The 19,524-nt window shown below is 36.6% G+C and overlaps 1 protein-coding gene across 4 annotated transcripts in view; it reads right to left on the bottom strand.

The window, feature by feature from the left end:
* The window catches only part of ADGRG6 (adhesion G protein-coupled receptor G6), a 110,709-nt gene that overhangs the window by 6,553 nt on the left and 84,632 nt on the right, over positions 1-19,524 (bottom strand). For all 4 annotated transcript variants that reach the window (XM_030946666.1, XM_030946667.1, XM_030946668.1 and 1 more), the window contains 9 exons: positions 16,521-16,637; positions 15,364-15,409; positions 13,563-13,669; positions 10,696-10,823; positions 9,129-9,397; positions 7,428-7,542; positions 6,137-6,420; positions 2,155-2,256; positions 72-224 (listed from right to left, as the gene is read on the bottom strand). In XM_030946666.1, the coding sequence (XP_030802526.1) occupies positions 72-224; positions 2,155-2,256; positions 6,137-6,420; positions 7,428-7,542; positions 9,129-9,397; positions 10,696-10,823; positions 13,563-13,669; positions 15,364-15,409; positions 16,521-16,637 (1,321 nt within the window). The remainder of the gene's footprint in view (positions 1-71; positions 225-2,154; positions 2,257-6,136; positions 6,421-7,427; positions 7,543-9,128; positions 9,398-10,695; positions 10,824-13,562; positions 13,670-15,363; positions 15,410-16,520; positions 16,638-19,524) is intronic.

The raw sequence follows: 19,524 nt of genomic DNA, 5'->3' as shown, positions 1-19,524 counted from the left end.
AAATGCTTGCTATGCCCTTAACACAAACCTATGTGCTCACAGATGCACTGGGTTGCAATGCAAGAACTCACCTGTATGGCTGTTTCGTTTGCAATATGTATTCGTCGTAGATTTTGATTTGGATGTCAGGTAGGTTGAATTGGAGCCGATGGAACTAGAGGATAAGGATTTCCCAAGATTATCGGAACTCTTCTTTATAATATTGGTTGCTGTTTTGCTCCAATCTAAAAATGAATGAGAAGTTTTACATAAATAACTACCGTAATAGATGCCTAATTTATTCAATTGTGTTTATTTCAAATATCTGATGCATTTCTTAGTATTGCTTATAACAAATACCTCATGCTTTTCCTGTTAGGTATCCTCTTTGGTTCTTAAGAATGATAAAAGTATTCCAACTTGATTTACTCTACTAAAACAGTTGAAATTGGTGGCTCTAACATTCTAACAACAGTTCGTCTGCACAGCAGAACTGCAAGTATGACCTGGCTTTCCAGAATGCAGAAGAGCAGAGAAGCTCTGTAGCAGTATAGGGATACCAAACTTTCCTGACCTGAAGAGCAAAATCCAAAGGTGATAGGATCATTTACAATGATCTTATCATCAGAGGGTTTGATCTGCAGCTGCTGCTGCAGAAGATTCTACCTACTAACAACTAGCTTGTTGTTTAGCATATTGGTGCACAATTTACATAATAAAGTTTATTCAGTAGTTCACATTTAAAGAATTTTGTCCAAACCATTAACACAATAGGCTCCTATGCTGGAACAACTTCTAAAATTAAATTAAATACCTAATACCAATAAACTGACTGAAGAAAACTAACACTTAAAACCTCACCACAAGTGTCCCAATACCAGTAAAATAAAAGTATCTAACTACTTTTGTACCATACAATTTGAGGTAAGTGCAGGCAGTTTCACAATTTAGTTATCCCCTTGTTATTCACTGTACTTCAATGAAATTCACAAACTGGAAGAGAAGTCCAAGCTAAAGATACGTGGACCACTTTAATCTTGCTTTAAATCAAGACAAATACTTTATAGTAAATTATTGATAGAGTGTTTAGGTATGCAAGTTCACATTTGACTTCTAGTTCACTGTTCTGCCTGAAAACAGCATCAAGTTCATGGAGATTAAAACCAGCCCATGGAGATAAACTGGTTTACGCCAGATATAATGACATCACATTAACTATACCACTGAAACATTAAAATCCTTTGTGTTTTTATTTCTACTATATTCATATTTATTTCTACCATATTCACAAGCTGCCCAACAGCAGCAGAAAAAAAATTGATCTTTGTTTTTCAGTTCAGGAGTTATAGGGTTAATCACATGGAAACTGAACATATGAAATAAATTGGATGTCTGATCAGAATGAATATGATTTTCCTAGTTTGTATTAATCCTTTGAAATAATGAATGAAGTTTTCTTACTACTAAATGAAAGCTTACTATAGAAAGCAATGAGCCTATGTCACTTTACACCAGCTGTAGATTTGAACACTGGTCATTGAACAAGAACCATAAGAGAAAGAATTATACGGTCCACATCACCACATCAGACAGCAAAGGAAGAGCCAGTTGCCTGAACAAAGCAGCCTCAGGCCATCCAAGATGGCCAAAGGTGAAGGAAACTATACGCATAGTGGCCCAAGCACTGGACTTTCCATGTGTCCAAACCAATGTCTGTCCTTTCATTCTGACTGTTGCAGATGAAGGTGAACATTAGTTCTAGAACCTAATCAGGCTTCGGTTAAAAGGAATTTTCTATGTTTCTGAGTTTCTAATAGTCTCTGAATTCAATGGCAAAGGACAGGACAGTTTAAAAAAGGCAAAGATAAAAGCAAAAGAAGTCATAATATTTCTATGCAACTTTTTAGAATTGCTCCTACATCAGCTTAACAGTCCACACAATTCAAAGTCAACACACTTTAATGTAGGAGAAAATGAGTAAGACCGGGCATGGAATGACAAAGTTTGAAACTCTGGATTTTTTTTTTTTTTTTTTGAGTCTGATGGACCTTCCAAAACCATCACCCATATCTCTGGTTTACCTTGCATTATATTAAAATAACATTGCAAGCTGTTTAACTGGACTTTTATAGACAACTGCAGCACCTAAGGAGGGGATTTGTGAACTGCCTTTACCTGAATTGTCTGCCAGTCGGAACCTGCCACAACAGAGATGTCTTCTCCACTGTTTCTGCACATTTTCTTTCATAGCACAATGGAATACAAATATAAACAAACCTGTGACAAAAGCAAATAAACACAAAATGAAGCATGTGTTTAAAATAGATTAACTGAAATTTGTAGTCAGAAGACTATGAAGTACAAACAAAAAAAATAATCTTAATATTTTGTTATTGGTATCCATGCACCATTTAAGAGGTGTGGAAATTAAAGTTTTCCCATCCTCTAGTTGCCATGTAAGTGTCTGAGATATCAGAATACAGAGATTAGGATGCCTTTTATTGGCATTGCTCAGTCTTCATATTTTTCTTTCCTTTTTTTTTTTAGAGGAAAATGATTGAAAGGTCTTTTCTTTGAAGCAAATGACTATTCTGCACCCAACAGGACTGCAAGAGAGAGACTGCAAAATAAATACCAACATTATTTTATTAGCAAGGAGATATTTTATCCCCTGGATATGGTTCTGTATGTATGAACTGTGGACTGTATTCTTTTAAAACCAGACATCTTGTAAATGGCACTTAGGGGTGTCCTAATGTAGTGGGTTGAGTGCTGGCCAAGTGCTGAAAAGGTGCACATGGATTTATGTGCATCACATGCACGTACTTAAATGATTATGAAAATGAATATGCTCAAAGTTCTGATTAGGAGTCCAGTTTCTTGCTCCCAAAGAAAACTAACAGATTTTCATACTCAATTGTAATAAATGTGTTTAAGAATGTTTTTGTGGAGTTGATTTTTCTCATGGAACTTTAAAGTTTTTATTTTCAAGACAGGAGATAAGCATCCTACCATGTGATAAGTAGGTCTTAACAGGGCATATGATATGTTTTCATCCCTACAGATGTACTTTGGAGCTAAATATAGTAGTTGGAAATGCTCCTGAATCTCCTCAGGCTGGCACTGGCTGTGGAATCTTTTGTTGTTCTGTGGCTTAGCCTATTTCTTGTTTTACTTGTACTGTCTGTGAGAGAGCCAACCCGAGGCTGAACACCTGACAGCAAAATGCTATTGCAAGATTCCTCATGATTTTATCTTAGATATGAATAAATGCTACATAATGTGGGCAAACATGGTCAAGTAGCTTCCTCTAAAACCATTCCTTTATGATCATCACAACTAGTTCTGAATACTAATGTCTACTGTGTTTCAGCTGTCAGAACACAATGGCAGGGTATAGCTTGGATTATAATGTTTTGGAGAATCAAATTATCTTCTTTCCTCCAAACTGCTGAGGCCTAATTTTGCAGAAATGCATGTCATTGAATTGGACTTGTATTTGCTTAACAGGCCACGTTGAGACCTCTGGAATCAGTTAACTTCAGGTAGGGGCTGGGTCATGAGACACAATCCTTCCAAAATTTTTCAAGAGCTGATGGGGAAAAAAAGGAAAATCACATTTTAAAAAAGGCATGACCTAATGCATCTCAAATGTAACCTCTCTTGGATTATGGTTACTGTATTTGCATTTGGTAAAATATTTTTCTATGTGATTTGTTTAAAGCACAGAGCAAGTCCGATGCAACCACTATCAACTCTTACAGGGGTGGAGATATGAAGCTGTTTGTGGCCCAAAGTTCTTCTTAGGGCTTTTACACAGCTTACAAACTTAGTAAATTGATGCTTAATTAAATTGCAGTGAATGTTCTGAATATTTAAAAAGAAAATGCATATTCCATAGTAATGCAAAACAAATGTACTGCATTAAGTACTTTGCCTTTGCCCTGTCTGGGCTTGGTCTCCAGAATTTTTTTGTCTGTATTTCATTATTCATTAAGTTTACAATGTGCTTTTAGTAGCACAGCCTTGGTTTTGGTTCCCAGAGACAAATCAGATCCTAGGCTTGGTTCTAACTTGGCTCTGACTTGAAAGTACTTGGCTTGCCCAGGCATATATATAAAATGAGCAGCCAAAAAAGAAATGTTCCCATATTTTTTACTCTGAGCGTCAAAGAGAGAGCGTCAAGAATTTCCTTTGTAGATGAAACAGCAAAGTACAGTAACACTAACAGTTGCTGGAATTTGCTTTTTCATTGCCAGTGCACAGAAAACTGCTGCTGGAGGCTGCTGGTATGGCTTGAAATACTCATACAGCTTTCAAAAACATGAGAGAGAACAGATGTATTTACCAACATCTCCACAATTAAGCTGCTAATATTGAGGAAAGACTTGCCATATTGAAATGCTTTTTGCTGCTAGGGAATGCTTTCTGATACAGATTTGCCCCATTCCATCCCCTTACTGCTACATGAACACTGCACCAGTTATATAGGATGCTAAACATCCTCTTCCTTTATTCTTTAGCTTTGCCTAGCTCTTTCTGACACAGCAATAAGTACCTTCAGAGAGAAGATTTTTGTCTCCTATTGCTTGATCTGACATGCCTGAACATAGACTGCATCATCATTGCTACCATAATCCATGAAAATCTCATCTCACTCTTCTTTTTACATTTACTTCTCATCTTTTTCAGTTTCATCTTCTGACTTAACTGTGTTCGAAATATTCATCTTCCATTAAATATTGCCATTATCCCACTTAGGCAGTGTTGGTCAACCTTGTATGCACTCTGCACATACAAGCTTAATTGTTTGCAGTGGAAATTCTGGTTACAGAGAACTTGTTCAATTTGACCCTTGGCAAGGTTTTCAGAATTTAAGTCTTTTTTCATGTTCTTCCCATACTTCTGATCTCTCTAGGCCTGTCTGAATTTCTAACACAGACACAATGCTGTAAATACTTCATTAGGCTGCTAGGGGAGTATCAGAATGTGTCCTTTGGAAAAAACAGTCTCTAGTAAGAACACCACATCCAAATATTTTTTGTCATTTTGCTTAGCATTTTAGGTTGAAACTGACTCAAACAAAAACCCACAACATGATTCTCTTTCCATGAAAGCTCAATAAATCTTTCAGCACAGTAAATGCATCTCAACTGTATCAGATAAAATCGGCACAGAGTGATACTAAGTACTTTTTCCGTAAAGAGAAGATATTTTGCTGACCCTAAGAAAATTTCATTTTAATCTCAATATTTGTGTTGCGTAACACATTTCCTTCAATGACATTCTTGAGTTTGCTTTTTGGGGTTTTTCTGGGTTCCCCCCCCCGGCCCGCCCCCTGGCAAGTTTAATTTTTATGTCAATATGTGTGTGGCTGTCCATAAGACATGGACTTCCAATATCCTCAGGGTTTTCTCTTCATTGCATATTTAGTTGTTCTTTATAGGTGGATAGGGCAAGCACTAGTAGAGAATTTTATGGCAATTGAGACATATGCAAATTTTAGCTCTGAGTTAAATTTTTATAAATATCAGCTATATAATTCTGTAATTTATAACCATGTGATTACAATTTACAGCATTTTTCAGAAAGACAAGCTATGCTGGAAAAGTAAAATATTGGAAACGAGTAACAGAAAGAAAAATAAGCTGACTGTAGCAGTCACTGTATTTTTCTTAAGCAAAGAATATCCCATATGTCTCTGCTATCTCTCCACACTGAGACAGGACTGAATTTTATTTTATGAGTTTCTCATGCCTTAATAAAATATTTATGAGTTTCACAGATTCTCTACAGAAATAAAGTAAGGAAAAAGGCTTCCTATATTTGTTATAATCAGTGAAAGGAAATGCTGAAGGTCATATAGCATGCATCTAAACAGACAACACTGCAGACTGTTAGCTAGGAGAGCTCTATTTATAATATAGCTCATTTTATGGAAAATACATTGAAACCATAATTAATTTACATAAGATATTCAAACCACCTATAGTTGGTGTTATTATTCCACATAAGGGGAAACTAATGATGGTTAAATATCAAAGGAAAACCTGGAGAGACTGGATATGAATTCCCTGGTCCAATCACTGGGCATAGCATGCCCCAGAACAGCAACAGATCAAATATAATTCGTTCACAGAACAAAAATTCAGCTTACCTTGCAATGAATTGAAAATTGAGAAGAGGTACAGGAAAGCAAGAGTTAAGGGACCCCAGGCAAAAAAAGCAAAGCCCCATGTCATGCCCAGGAGGAAGGTCAGGCTGACCACGCCGCGGAGGTTCCTCAGGATCTCTTCCTTGAGGCTCCGGTTGGTTCTTTTCCCATTCCTCCCGCAGATTTGCACCATCACCACGATAAACATGGCAACATTCATTAGAAACATGATTCCAAAGTAGCCAGCACAAGTCACGTAAAAGACAACTTCGTTCTTGATCCAGCAGCTGTAAAAAAATTAAATTAAAATAAAATAAAGTATCATTTTTGGTTAATGGAAACTATCCTTCCATTAATCATACAAATAAAGGAAAATGAGCTGATTTCTGATACCACTGATGCAGAAACATAGTGTAGAATGAAACTTTTGTCCATTTTCTGTTTGGAAACAGGATGAAGCCCAGAGGTATCTTAAGTGACTATGGCCTATAGTACTAAAATATGAGAAATCTGAGGGTTGTATCACATTTTAGGTAAAACTAGTTAGAAAAAGTGGGAAATGGTGGGAACTGCAATCCCATCATCAAAAAAGTTCAGACTCAGTACATAAAAATTCACTGCTGTCATCTGTGTGAAGCATTGAGTGCTTTAGAAACAGAATGGGCAAACTTGGATCTTCACTGTCAAAATCTCAAGTTTCTGCCACTGGAGCTAAGTAAGAACTTGAACATGACTGGAGAAGAAGCAGGACTTTTGAGGTAGCCATTTGACAGTCAGCCATATGAGAGCTCTAACTAATTCCTCTTGCAGCAAATGGCCTGATTGCTCAGCATGATACTATAATAAAATTCAAAAAATTAAAGCTTTATTTATCATAATGAGGCAAGGAAAAGAGCACTCACATAAAAATTTTGGCATTTGGAGTTATTATGTGGACGTCATGAGAAGAACATAGAGGACCATTGAAGTACATTGGCAAAAGGCTGCTTGATTTACAAAGGAAACTATTTTTATACTAATTCTTTCTTTGCTCTCACCTAGAAAATATACTTTTTATTTAAGACAAACCAAAATAAGTATTTTTCTTTTATTTTCATGAAAAACATTTGCCAGAGGCATGTTTGTTCCTGGCATTGGGTAATGCAGATTTCCCTCCAATTTTTCTAACAGCCTTCTTCATTTTACAGATCCTAATCATTCAGAGTTTTGCCCCTTTTTGCTTGTTTAATGCACCACTGTCTTTTCCAAAGCAACTATAAATGCTAAATTTCAAGAGATCAAAAGAAATACTCACAAGTCATCTCCTCCTTGCCCGCTTGCATCTCTGCCATATAACTGTTTGCCATAAATACGACTTGCATTTGTATTAGCACTTGCTAAAACAATTGCTATCACCAGAGCTGGCAAACCTGCAACACAAGAAAACTTGTGAGCTGTCAAATCTCCTGAACTTTCAAATTCACCGGGCTAAGCTGAATTACTGATGTCTCTATCCCTATTACTTTAGAGCACAGCATCCTGAGAAAACTGCACTTAGAAGGTAGAAAGAAACAATTTTTCAAACAGTACAAATATATAGAACTATCAAAACAATTAACAGGCATTAATGAATAAGCCTTGTAATGTTCTGTAAAGTAGAAGAAGTTTAGTATGTGATACGGAAATTAAAGTATAATAAACAAAAGTAAAATAATATCCCTTAATTACCCAAAGTTAAATTTGCAGCTGCACACAAGCTCTCATTATATAGTGAAAAGATTAACAAATTGTTGCAAAAAGGAGATCTAGTAGAAGAATGGTATTAGGAATTTTTTGAAGGATTTTTTTAATGCTAATATGAATTCATAAAGTTGTGTAACTGGGGAACATAAACTTAAATCTGTAATTTCTTGACTGCTTCTCTCAAGCACATTATATTATATACACCATATTATATACCTTCTACAGCACTATACATATTATATGTGGTCCCCTTACTTCCGTAAAGCAAACTATGTATTTCTTAATAAAAAACCAGAGGGAGTATTTGGGGACAACAGACAACTATGCAGAAGAGACCTCTGCAGAAAGGTACAGCTCACACAAAAGAAATGCATGTTTCCTGATATGCCTTATTTACACGTCTTATCCTTGCTATAACAGAACAGATTCAAAGGGGAAGAGGTTAATTTGCTTTTCCGACCACTCAGTCCTTGTCCTCTGCTGAGGTTGCCAAAGAGGATGGTAGTTGCCAATGGAAAGACATCAATTATCAGCTGCACTGAGGTCAGTGCTCTAGCCTAAGGTTAATGGCTTTGCATTGTGTTGTATGATTTCAAACACAATATGCGTATTCAGGGAGAAACCACAGACTCCTGATACAGACAAAAATGAAGAACAAAAGTCTTGCTGCCTGAGCCTTGCAGATATTTTTCAGTATTACTTTTTCCATTTCTGTCCTGCTGTGTACATTGCTTAGGGCAGCCGGGATCTCTTGGTGGTTTAAACACTGTGCTGAATCTCAGAAAATTTTGGTTGTTCGTGATTCCACAATAGGCTTTGTGCTTGTTGGCAAGAAAACTTAAGCTGGAATTAAAGTTTTTGAAAGTCAATGCAAAACGTCCATAGGCTTTGCAGTAACTGCAAAAGTTCCTGCGTTCATTGTGTGACACAGTCTTCCATCTCTGACACAGCACTCACATTTCCCCTCTCCCACTCTGGCCTCTTTGGAAAACAAGACCAGTTTATCTGGTCTCTCCACTCATTCTGGGGCTGGGAGCTGCCCTGGGTGGGGAGTGCCAGTGAGAGTGTATTTACACAGAAGCACACGGGGGAACTCGGCGACAGAGAGGGCTGGCTGTGTGCCGGCCCTGCTGCAGGCTGGGGAAGGAAACCACACACTGATATAAATTCCACTCTGTATTTCTGATAGAGAGCTTTTATATAGCAGCATTTACAAAAAACATTTTATACGGCAGCATCCATCCTATGTAAATATTGCATCTAGTGAACTCACCCCAGCCAATGATGCAAAACTTCAGTATGTATCGCCGTATGTACGTGTTAAACACCTTCACTAGAGCAATGTACATGTGAACAGCTTCCAGTCCCATCCATGTAAAGGTGGCCAGAAGAAAAAAGTGCAAAAGTGCAGCCACAGCTATGCAGAGGCCATCAATATCAAAGGATGCAATCCAGCCATCAAGCAAAAAAATCAGGTTAAGAAAGAGCAGGGCTGTGCTCAGATTCATCAGGATTTTGGATGGATAATCTCTTCGTAGCTTCCTAATGAGAGAAGCACAGGTGCACATGATTAACTTGCGGCAATCACACAAACCACCTCCTGCAGCTGGGCTTACCCCTTCACAAAGTCAATAAAAGCACAAGGAACCCCTTCCAGCTGGGTTTGTGCAGTAAGACATAGTGGTGTGTATTTCTGTGTGGGATTGTTGAAGGTTTCAGTTGTGCGTGGAGGGGGTAAGCTACCAGTTCTTTGGGTCCATGGTGAGCTAATTAACTGCTGCAATATTTTAACAACTGATTTTTTTATTACAAAAACCCCAAACCTTTAAATTAAATATAAACCAGTACTTTTAATTTTAAATGAAAACAAAACAAGTATAGCTGACCAGAAGGTCCTCTGTGTTCTATTCATATGTGGCCTTATATGTTAACTTAGCTTTTGGAATATATTGTCCAGTGGATGTGGTTTTCTGTTTGTTTTTAAATAGTCTCTTAGGAAGAGCGAAAAACATGTAATTCTTTTAAACTAGTCCCCACTGAAATGTGCATCATAAGGGGCAGCAAACAATTTCTACCAACTTGAACCAGAACACTATACCATAGGTAACATAATAGGAATGCAATCACTGAAGATATTTAAAACTTTGAAAGTCTCTTCTTCAGCCCCCCTTCCCCCTCCTGTCCCCAGAAAATTATCCTTCTTTAGCAGCTACTATGTCCTGCCCTGTTACTGGCATAATGCTTTCTTTGTGTTGACATGACTTCATTTTCTCTTTTCACTGTTCACAGAACTGTACCACTTCAAAATTTTTGCTTTCTCTTGAGTCATTTTCACACTTCAGCAGGACTTCTGCTGAAATTGTTGTAACACTTGAAATTTAAGTTCATTTTATCTCTTCCCACTTGTGTCTTAAGGGCTATAGAATGTAATTTGCTCTAGTTGGAAATTTCTTTTTAAATTTGGAAATTGTTATGCTCACATAGGCAAGTTTTGTTTTTCTTTAATAAAAAGCCTGTTTGACAATTTTAAAATAATATCCATCTGTTCAAAATCTAGAGAATTCTGTCTTGCCAGAAGGAATATTTTGATACAGATTCCCCTTATTCCCCAGTCTCAGCAGTACAACACATTAGAAACTGGAAGAAAGATTGTGAACTTATGTCCCCTTGAAAAAGTTTCCACTTTACAACACTGTGACCCTGATTTTGAAGGTTTGATTTTTTTCAGCCATGGACTTCCCCTCCTAGAGAAATAAACCACACTAACCACGTAACTAACTTATTTTATTCTGTACATACAGGCACTTCTTTGTGATGTTCTTCACGGAATTAGTACTTACTCGAACGCAATGTATGTCAGAAGAGTTGCAGCTGAAAATATAGCAGATATTCCACAGCCTATGTAAGTGATAAAGGTCAGGACCTTGGTGTTCTGTGGGTCGATTTGCGTCACCGCTCTCTGCAGGTCCTGTGAGAGAGAAGGAAGAGACATTGGCCGTAGGCAGCACTTCTGCTGTGAGCACGGCACTCTTTCTTGGTAATGGGTCAAGTAAAACTGAAAAGCACTCTGGCAATACCGCTGTAACCTTGACACTGGGGTGCATTTTTACTGCGTGTTCTCGGTCTACAGTTGTTACACCTCTCACTTCCTTCCCACAGCTCTCCAAAACATTGTGCTGTAAATACTATAACTTCTGGGAACAGCAGATAGAGCCTGATTCTGATCCTTATAATTCAGTACTAGGAATTGAAATGTCCTTCTCTGGAAAAGTCTCCAGTGTCCAAACTTTTTAATTCTGTTGCTTGTATACAACTTTTTTTCTGAAGATGGAAGATTTAGAAAAACGTAACTTAAAAGTATTCATACTGAAATGTGCAACATTGTAGGGAATTTTTAGCCTTTTTGTTATTTAAAGTCTATGGAGTCAATGCAACTAATCATGTACAGGTGAAACCAAGGGCAAGATATTGCATTTTGGATTTAGGGTCTGTTTTGATATAAGAACTACACTTTTAAATATAACTGGTCAGAAAAGTAGTGATAAAGACAACAGAAAAAAAATTGGAAATTAAGCAGGATTCTGCTTCACAAAATTCTAAGGATTTTCTTTTTTTTTCTGTCTAACTGTAAATGTCACATTTGAGAATGAATGTCAGTGTTATTTCCTTTTTTTAAGGACAAGAAAATATGAGAGTGTTCGGATTTATATCACTGTGGAGAAAATGTGTGCAAACACTAAGAGATGATTATGTCAATTCTACAGTCATTTTCACTGTTGTCCCTAGCAAAACTAGCTAGCAAAAAGAAACATTAAATGCTACAGAACTTTGCATGTTTTGTAGGAAAAGGCAGGTGCAGATTTTTCTTACTGTCCATACCCACCTTATATGACTGTTTATTTAATCATAAGGAGATTGTTCTTTGGAAGTAACTTAGTATCTAAATTGAAGTCAGAAGAAATTATTAAAATGGAAGACCAACTAGAATGGTCAAAACTATGTAAAAATCTATTGGAATGCAGCCCAAATTAAAAGACCTTCTGCCTTATTTCCTACTGCCACTGAAGCATTCAGGGAAGAGAAGGGGCTCATTGAATATATCCTAAAGGAAGCCTTTTCTTAATCCCTTTAGGGATGAGAAGTGGAACAAGACCATAATTTAGCTTGCAAGAAGACACAAAGTTTTGTGGCTTTTCCATATCTACATCTCAGCATGATGTGACGAGAGCAGTTCTATTAAGAAGGGTCTGGAAGGCCAAAGCTGAAAAAGTCAGTGTATGTGGCTCCCTTGTGTGGTTTAAGTCCTATTGGACACTGCCACAAGTTACTTCAAACCCAAATACTTCCACTTAGGAATTATTCCTGCTGTGACCAGGAGCAACATCTTTTCTGCAGCTATGTTTTACAGGCTGAATGTTAATTTCAGCTGGAAAAAAATGTATCAGTCCATTATTGAGCATAAACAACCACCAAAAGTTCAGAAAAGATAGCACTACTCCATTTTTTCATGTTGGGATTTTTTTCCCTCTGGAAAACACTTCACAAGTGCAAATTGCTGGAGGCTGCTGAAGGCTGGAGGCTATGCTGCTGAGGCTGAAGTGGCCCATATGGTTCCCTCTTTCATCTCCTGGACAGACACTGCTCTACCAGCCACCCTGTCTGGAGACTTTGCTCAAGGCTCTGACAGAGCATGGGCTACGTGTTCTGCACCAGTGCTCCATGAGCAGTCTTTTTCCAAGAGAAGGCCTGTAACATAAGGCATCCCCAAAACTGAGTAAAGCCAAACAAGCAAACAGCCAACATGGGTTTACACATTGTGCAAAAGGTGCCACTTCATAGTTTATGACATTAGATAAATCTTGTCAAGTTTGAGAACTAGATTTGCAAGGGACAAGTCAGCCTTTCTATCTAAGGATGAAAGAGAATTATTGTGCTCCCTTGACTTTTCATCCTCATTACTATTTCTGCTGTCTGGAGGATGTTTTTCTTTCCCCGTTTTTCCCTACAATGAATGTCTTTTCTTTTTGTTCTGAAAACAGCATTTCTAACTATTTCTCATGCTTTTTTTTTTTTCCCTGCAAGCAACTTCTCACTTTCTCATTCTGGAAATTTCAAATAGACTTTCTTATTCACTTCCCTCTTGTTCCATACCTCCTTCCTCAGCTGCAGGTCACTTTTGTCAGATTATACTGTTAAGGGATATGTCAGAGATATTCCGAAACTTAGGACTCATTAAGATCACTTTTTTCCTGTCTCTCTAGTGGAAATGTTAGTACTGGGCCTTGGTTATATTAAGTTGGATGTTATAATGTTATAATATGCTATTTGTATTTTGGTATCACTCAGAAGTCTCAATCTCAGGTCTTTTGTGGCGCAGTATTTTTAACACATAGAAAAATCTCATGGGTACATTTTAGTTATTTAAAAAATAATATTTAGCCACTTTTAAAGAATTTAATAATGATAATAATAATATTCTTCCATTGCTAACTTTATTCATTATCTTGTTCCTGAATCCTTATCACTAGCTAGTGATAAGGACAAGATAATTTTATGATAATAAGGGGGAAATAATGTATTATTATTACTATAAATTATATGCAAAAAAAGAACCCAAATAACAAAAATGAGAGTTGTCTTGCCACCAGACAAAGGCTGTCTTGCTGTTCCTGGGAAAAGTAACATGGTGAGTAGTGAGTTTGCCTACCATTAGGACCCCAAAATGTGTGAGGTGGTTGCATAAGCACACAGTTTCATTTTCATTGGACTCTGCATCCACCTGGCAGCCCGCAGGGTTCCAGCCACCACTGCCACCTGTGGAAATGAAACATGAGAAACTGATGTCTAACAAACACATGTCAACCTCTCTTTTAGAAGATTTCTCACTTCATCCTGTGCAAATGCAGAAGTGCTCTCTCAAATTGAATGAGCCAGCATTAAAAACAACTGCAAGAGAAGCAAGTGTCAGATTTCCTAGCTTCTGCAAAGACTCACCCCAGATGAGTGCCCAGAAATGGACTTCTGAGCAGAAGCAACAGATGGAGATGGATAATAAAGGCACAGAGCTTTTTGGTTAGTGAGTAAGACGTGGGTTGTGCATTAAGACACACCTTAGTTTTACCCAATAAGAAGATGGTTTTAGTACTCCTTTTCCCCCCACTGATGTGATGTCTACACCTGCCTGCCTACCACTCATCTATCCCCAGGCACATGAAAGCTTTTATGGCCCAGGAGCAGAGGGTCCCGCCCTTCCTCTCTGCAGCATGTAATGCAGAAGCTCAGAGTGGGTAATCCAAATGATCTCTGGTGGCCTTACAAAAAAAAGATGAAGTGAACTATTCCCAACCCATCCCACTTGAAAAGACCATTCTGAAAAACAAGTAGAAAGATTTTAGTTTTAAAAATTAAATGTTAAAAAGTAAAATGTGTTTTTTTATTCATTTTTTCCCTGCCAAAATATGAGCTACTTTTGTGAAATCATTCTTATTCTCTGACTCTTAAAGACATTCTTCTCATGGCTCTTGACAAAATCCAGTGTAATTTGCTCTGTAACTTCAAGACAATCAACACTCAAATTCAAGACATTCTCCCAAAATACTGTGAAGAATACTGTGAAGATGTTCCAAAACCACTTAAAACTCTTCTCCACTCAAGCAGCCACTGTGAATAGTTTCTTCCCTCCCTGTGTTTTTCTCCTTTAATGTGATTCTTAAGTTCAGCTTCCTGACTAGTTTCTATGATTTTTTGCTCATTTTAACCCTCCTGAATTCTTCTCAGTTGATCTGTCTGTATTTCCTACTTTGAATGACAAATTTGGATGTTAAATTTTATTTCTTGCAAGACTCTGTGTACTGAACCTCTCCATCCAAAATCCTCAGCTCTGTCTGTTTCATTGTAAGGAAGAGAAACTTCTCAGCAGTGATCTCTAAAACAGAGACATCCGGAAACTCATCCCAGAGAACGACTTTGCGGAAAGGATTAAGAGCCTGAGTAAAACATCACACACAGGTTTGGCAGTAGCGACCATTCTTTGATGAAGAATGTTCTAAAATGTTGCTTTATTAACATGAGTCTCTGTATGTGACCACAAAATCTTATAATCTGTAACAGTCACAATCTTACACCTATATAACCCAGTTCTTAAAAAAATGAACAGTTAAAAGTATGGCTAAGAACAATTCATGTGTCTGAGTAGCATTATAATTTAATTTGCTCGTAAAGACAAATGAGAGAAAAACTGCAGATATGGGAAAAATTGGAAGAACTTAATGGAAAAAATGTAAATGTTAAAAACATTTACATTAAAAACAAACTTTTAAAAGGAGTATTTAAATTTGCTGTTACAAGTAACTATGTTACCCAGAAGCAATTTTACACTTCATTGAGCAGACTTTATTGAATCCTGAAAGGATCGATTTGGGAGCAAAATAGACAATACTGTGACCAATTTTAAGACTCAGACATATTTATCCCCCTCATGAAAGAAATTACAGTATTTTCAAACTTACCATTTTTGTTCATATCCCAGAAGACACAGGTAGGTTTAGGATCTTCCTAAGAACAGATGTAAAAGTAGACTTTGTATATTCTCTTCAGACATAAATCTCATCATTTACAACAGATGTTGCAATGCATATATTTTCATTTAATCAGCTGAAGAATCCATATCATTAGATAGTTGAAAATTTGCCTAGTGTCAAATTAGAGTTTTTTCTGCTAGAAAAATAGATTTGTCCAAATTGCAAAATCTAGAGCACTGCTTCTATGTACTGTTCAACAGTTCCTTTTGCACATTCTCAGAATAATGAAGTTTTCTCATTACTGAAGTTATCCATGAATATTATGTCTTTTATATAATCTAAATACTTTTACCTGTTTACTGCCTTAGGGCTTCTCCATGAATCCTCTACGTAAAGCTTGAAAATGTACAAATGACTGCTGAACCCATGTGTAGGTTGTTTTGCCTCACCTTAAAATATTCATTGTAATGCAATGCAAGACAAAGTCAATTGAGCTGTGAAAGTTACAAACCAGGTTTTCATTACATAAACAATTTACTTAGGTATTGCATTTTAACATTTTCTTTAATGTTTCAAGTGCTAGTACCTCTTTTGGATTAGATACTGAGAATGGAGTCAAGCTCACACATTTTCTAATTGGAACAGTATGCGCCAAAAGGTTGCATTTGGTCTGTATTTCCCTAAATTTACTGTAGTCGTCTTTTATAAGTGTATTTCTGTCCATTCCTCTGATGAAAACCACATAACAACAAAATAATTCTGGGAACTATAAACAAAGCGAATAATGCTTTGTCAAAGAATTTAGGTAATTATGAAGTTGCAGTGTAATAGATCTTGTCCCTGGTCATGAATATGGTCATTAAAAAAGGTTTCACCTACAGTTATTGGCAAAGAAATTACTTCTGAGGGGCAGAATCAATCATCTTGCAGATAAATGTTAGATCACGAATGGAGTGCCAATGTACGAGGATGGGAGAGACTATTTGTTTCTATGTTGTGCTTGCATTCTTTTGTTCTAGACTTCTTAATTTTGATTTGAATTTTGATCTTACTCAAAATCCATCCATATAAATCAGGTTATAATCTTAGCCTTTACTATATATGATCTACATTCCTTCTCCTCTGAATAATCAGTCTTGTTTTACCTGAATTTTGGTATGCTTGATTGTAACCTTCACATAATCCTGAAGATCCTGAATGGTTAAGTTTCCAACACTGCATGCTACCACGAAACTGGTCAAATTGGCAGGATTTTCTGCATCCTTCAAGAGATTAAGAAAAATATAACAAGTGCTTACATGGCACATAACATAAAAGCCAGAGTACACAGTTTCAATTTTGCAGCATGCCAGAATAAGTAAGTTGTCAGCATTTCTGTACTTTTGATCACACAATATAAGAATGTTATGTTTATAAAATCAAATTATGGGTTAGCCTCATGGAAGCTTTCCTATTTTTTTTGTAGCCATAAAGCATAGGCACAATCATAGAGAGAGGTTAGAAGGCAAACAAAATTATAACTCAAACAGTGTGGCAGATAACAACCCATGATATGATTAGCTCATTTCCCTAAAGAAGCATGAATGAGCTCACTTATCTTATTGTTGACACTGTCCTTTAGTAAATGCAAAGTTTTTAGAGAATAAACCATTTTCTCAATATAGTTGCTAAATCACCCTCAATCTTACAATGAATGATTATGAAGTAGTAAACCAATTCAGAGCAATGTTACATACTGAAGGGGATAGCATTTTCTGTAAGGTCTTATTCGATAGGAATTGAAATAGAATTCTGACATTATCACTGACCAGTAGGATTTTTAACCTATAACTGACAATTTTCCAGAAGAGGTGGTTTCCTTGGAAATGAATTATTTATTGAAATGGGAGTGCATTAGCAGTGCTATTTTCTTTTGATAGGCTTCTATTGGAACCTGCATATTTACATGCCTGGTAGGAAAGCTTGGTTACTGCCTGTGGCAGATCTTAGGTAAAATAAAGTCTTCTATTGCCACTCACTTTCCCTCCCAAAATCTGGTCTGCCAAACTCCTGAACCCTTGATTCCTTCCATTTAGGAGCTTTGTTAACATAAGACGTCAGGTTTCAGCTCAGCACTGGGCTTGTGAGATCCCACCACTCATGAGAGACACAATAGCTTCTGTTATTAGGTGGATATTACCCTGAGAAGAATATTTTATTTCCCAAGAACCATATCCAAGAATTTTCAGACACAGTATTTCAGATTATACTGGAGCTTTGGCAAAATTCTGGCAAAATTTCCTAAAACCTTAAAAATTGAAGAGGAAAGAAAATGCAAAACTCTAGGCAGTTCTTTACTATTCAGACAAGAAAAAGTCTCTTGGCTATCACCTAAATTTGAGCAGCCAACAAAGTCTATGAAAGTCCTTGGATATATTTGCACAGGTTTCAGTGGATTCTGTCTGTAGCAGATAAGAAAAACAAGACACAGTTGGTTTCTTTAGTGAAGGCGATTTAATGTATTCTTATGTGTGCTTTAAAGTAAAATACAGATTTCTTCTTATTTAGCCATAAGGCTGTGTTCAGCTGAAGTTCAACAGTTCAGGCACAGATGTTTACACTGAACACACCTGTGTTTGGTGAAGTGAATCCCACCCTGAACAGCTTTTATATAGCCCTCTAAGTAATGGAACATCTATAATGAATTACAAGCCAAAACTTACTGGAATTCTCTCAGTTGCACTACAATAACCCATCAACTCCAATACTGCAAAGTATGTTTCACTGTTATGTTGAATTCTTTTAAGGAAGACAACTAATAGCATTCAGATACTTGTAATTGCACATGGAAGAAATATGAAATGCAATACAAATAAATACTCTTATACTAATGGATAAAGTTATTTGGTTTGAGATGACATGTGGAGTTTATTTGTAGGCCTTATTTTAATCCCCTTTTTCTTTAACTACCTTTATTTTTAGACTTCCTGAAAATGTGAGGATTGCACATTTTTAATTCATTGTGTTAAACACATTACCCATGAAGACTTTGAAAAACACATAAAAAATGAAAGTCATTTTAGTTGCAAATTAAGGTGCAATTTTTATGGTTTTTGTTTTTCAATTGCTTATTAAGTACCGCTTAGAAATGCATTCTGGCACCATTAAGGGACACATTCTGACTTCATATGATTTTATGCCATTATGACCAGCCTCCATCTGTATTCTTCTGGGTTTTTTTTTATTAAAGTTATTCATCCTGTTTTTCTCAAAAGCAGGCTTAAAACGAATACAATTTAAAATAAAAATACTTTGGGGTGTATTTCAGAAGGCAACTGTGGGTCATGGGTATTTTCTTGCCTAGATTATCTGAAGAATCTGGATACACTGCCAATAAAAACGATAATATAGGGACAATACAATACTACGGAGTTCTGCGGATGCACAAGAGCCAAAGGTCACTTGAAATACTGATGGGAAAACAAACTCAAGTCTTCTGAGACACATTCTACAGTTCACCATGAAACAATGTTTCCTTCTTAATTAACTTTTTTTTTTCCCAAATAACTGTGGTTTTGGTTTTCTTTTTCCAAGCTGCAAACTCTTCCTAACATTTTTGGCACCTACCATGCAGGCACTATTTACAATTACCATTTGATAAGACACAAAAAGTAAAACATCAAATCTGCCTGAGCATGTTTAGGTTTCAGGTACAAGTATTGTTCTCCTTATTCCTATTAAAATATGGTATGCTTATGAGAACACAGGTATTAAAAGAACACTGTGTGTGTATTTATATATATATATATATATATGTCCACAAAAATCCTCTGGCTGTTAACCATCAGCCTGGAGTTTCCAACTGAATATAGAACAGTCAGCTGGATATGACTGCTAACCAGCTCTTAAAAGGAAAGGAGAGTACTTGGCAGTGTTATATGCCAAATTCTCTCCTCATAGAAAAGAACCTGGCTCCACTGAAAATTAATTGATTTTAAGCAGCTGGGATACAGTTTTGCATAGATTACACTGAGAAAATGTTTATTTCACATGTGAGAGGAATTTGCAGTTAAACCACTGACTTCAACTCAACTTGGGCACTACAACTATTTTGCTGCTCTGAACATAAGACTGTCTTTAGTGCCTACATTTGCTGTCATCTTTTAATTC

The sequence above is a fragment of the Camarhynchus parvulus genome, chromosome 3 (genome assembly GCF_901933205.1).
Source record: "Camarhynchus parvulus chromosome 3, STF_HiC, whole genome shotgun sequence".
Taxonomy (NCBI): domain Eukaryota; kingdom Metazoa; phylum Chordata; class Aves; order Passeriformes; family Thraupidae; genus Camarhynchus; species Camarhynchus parvulus.
Note: the sequence above shows the minus strand (reverse complement) of the source record. Positions and strands in the feature narration are given on the sequence as shown.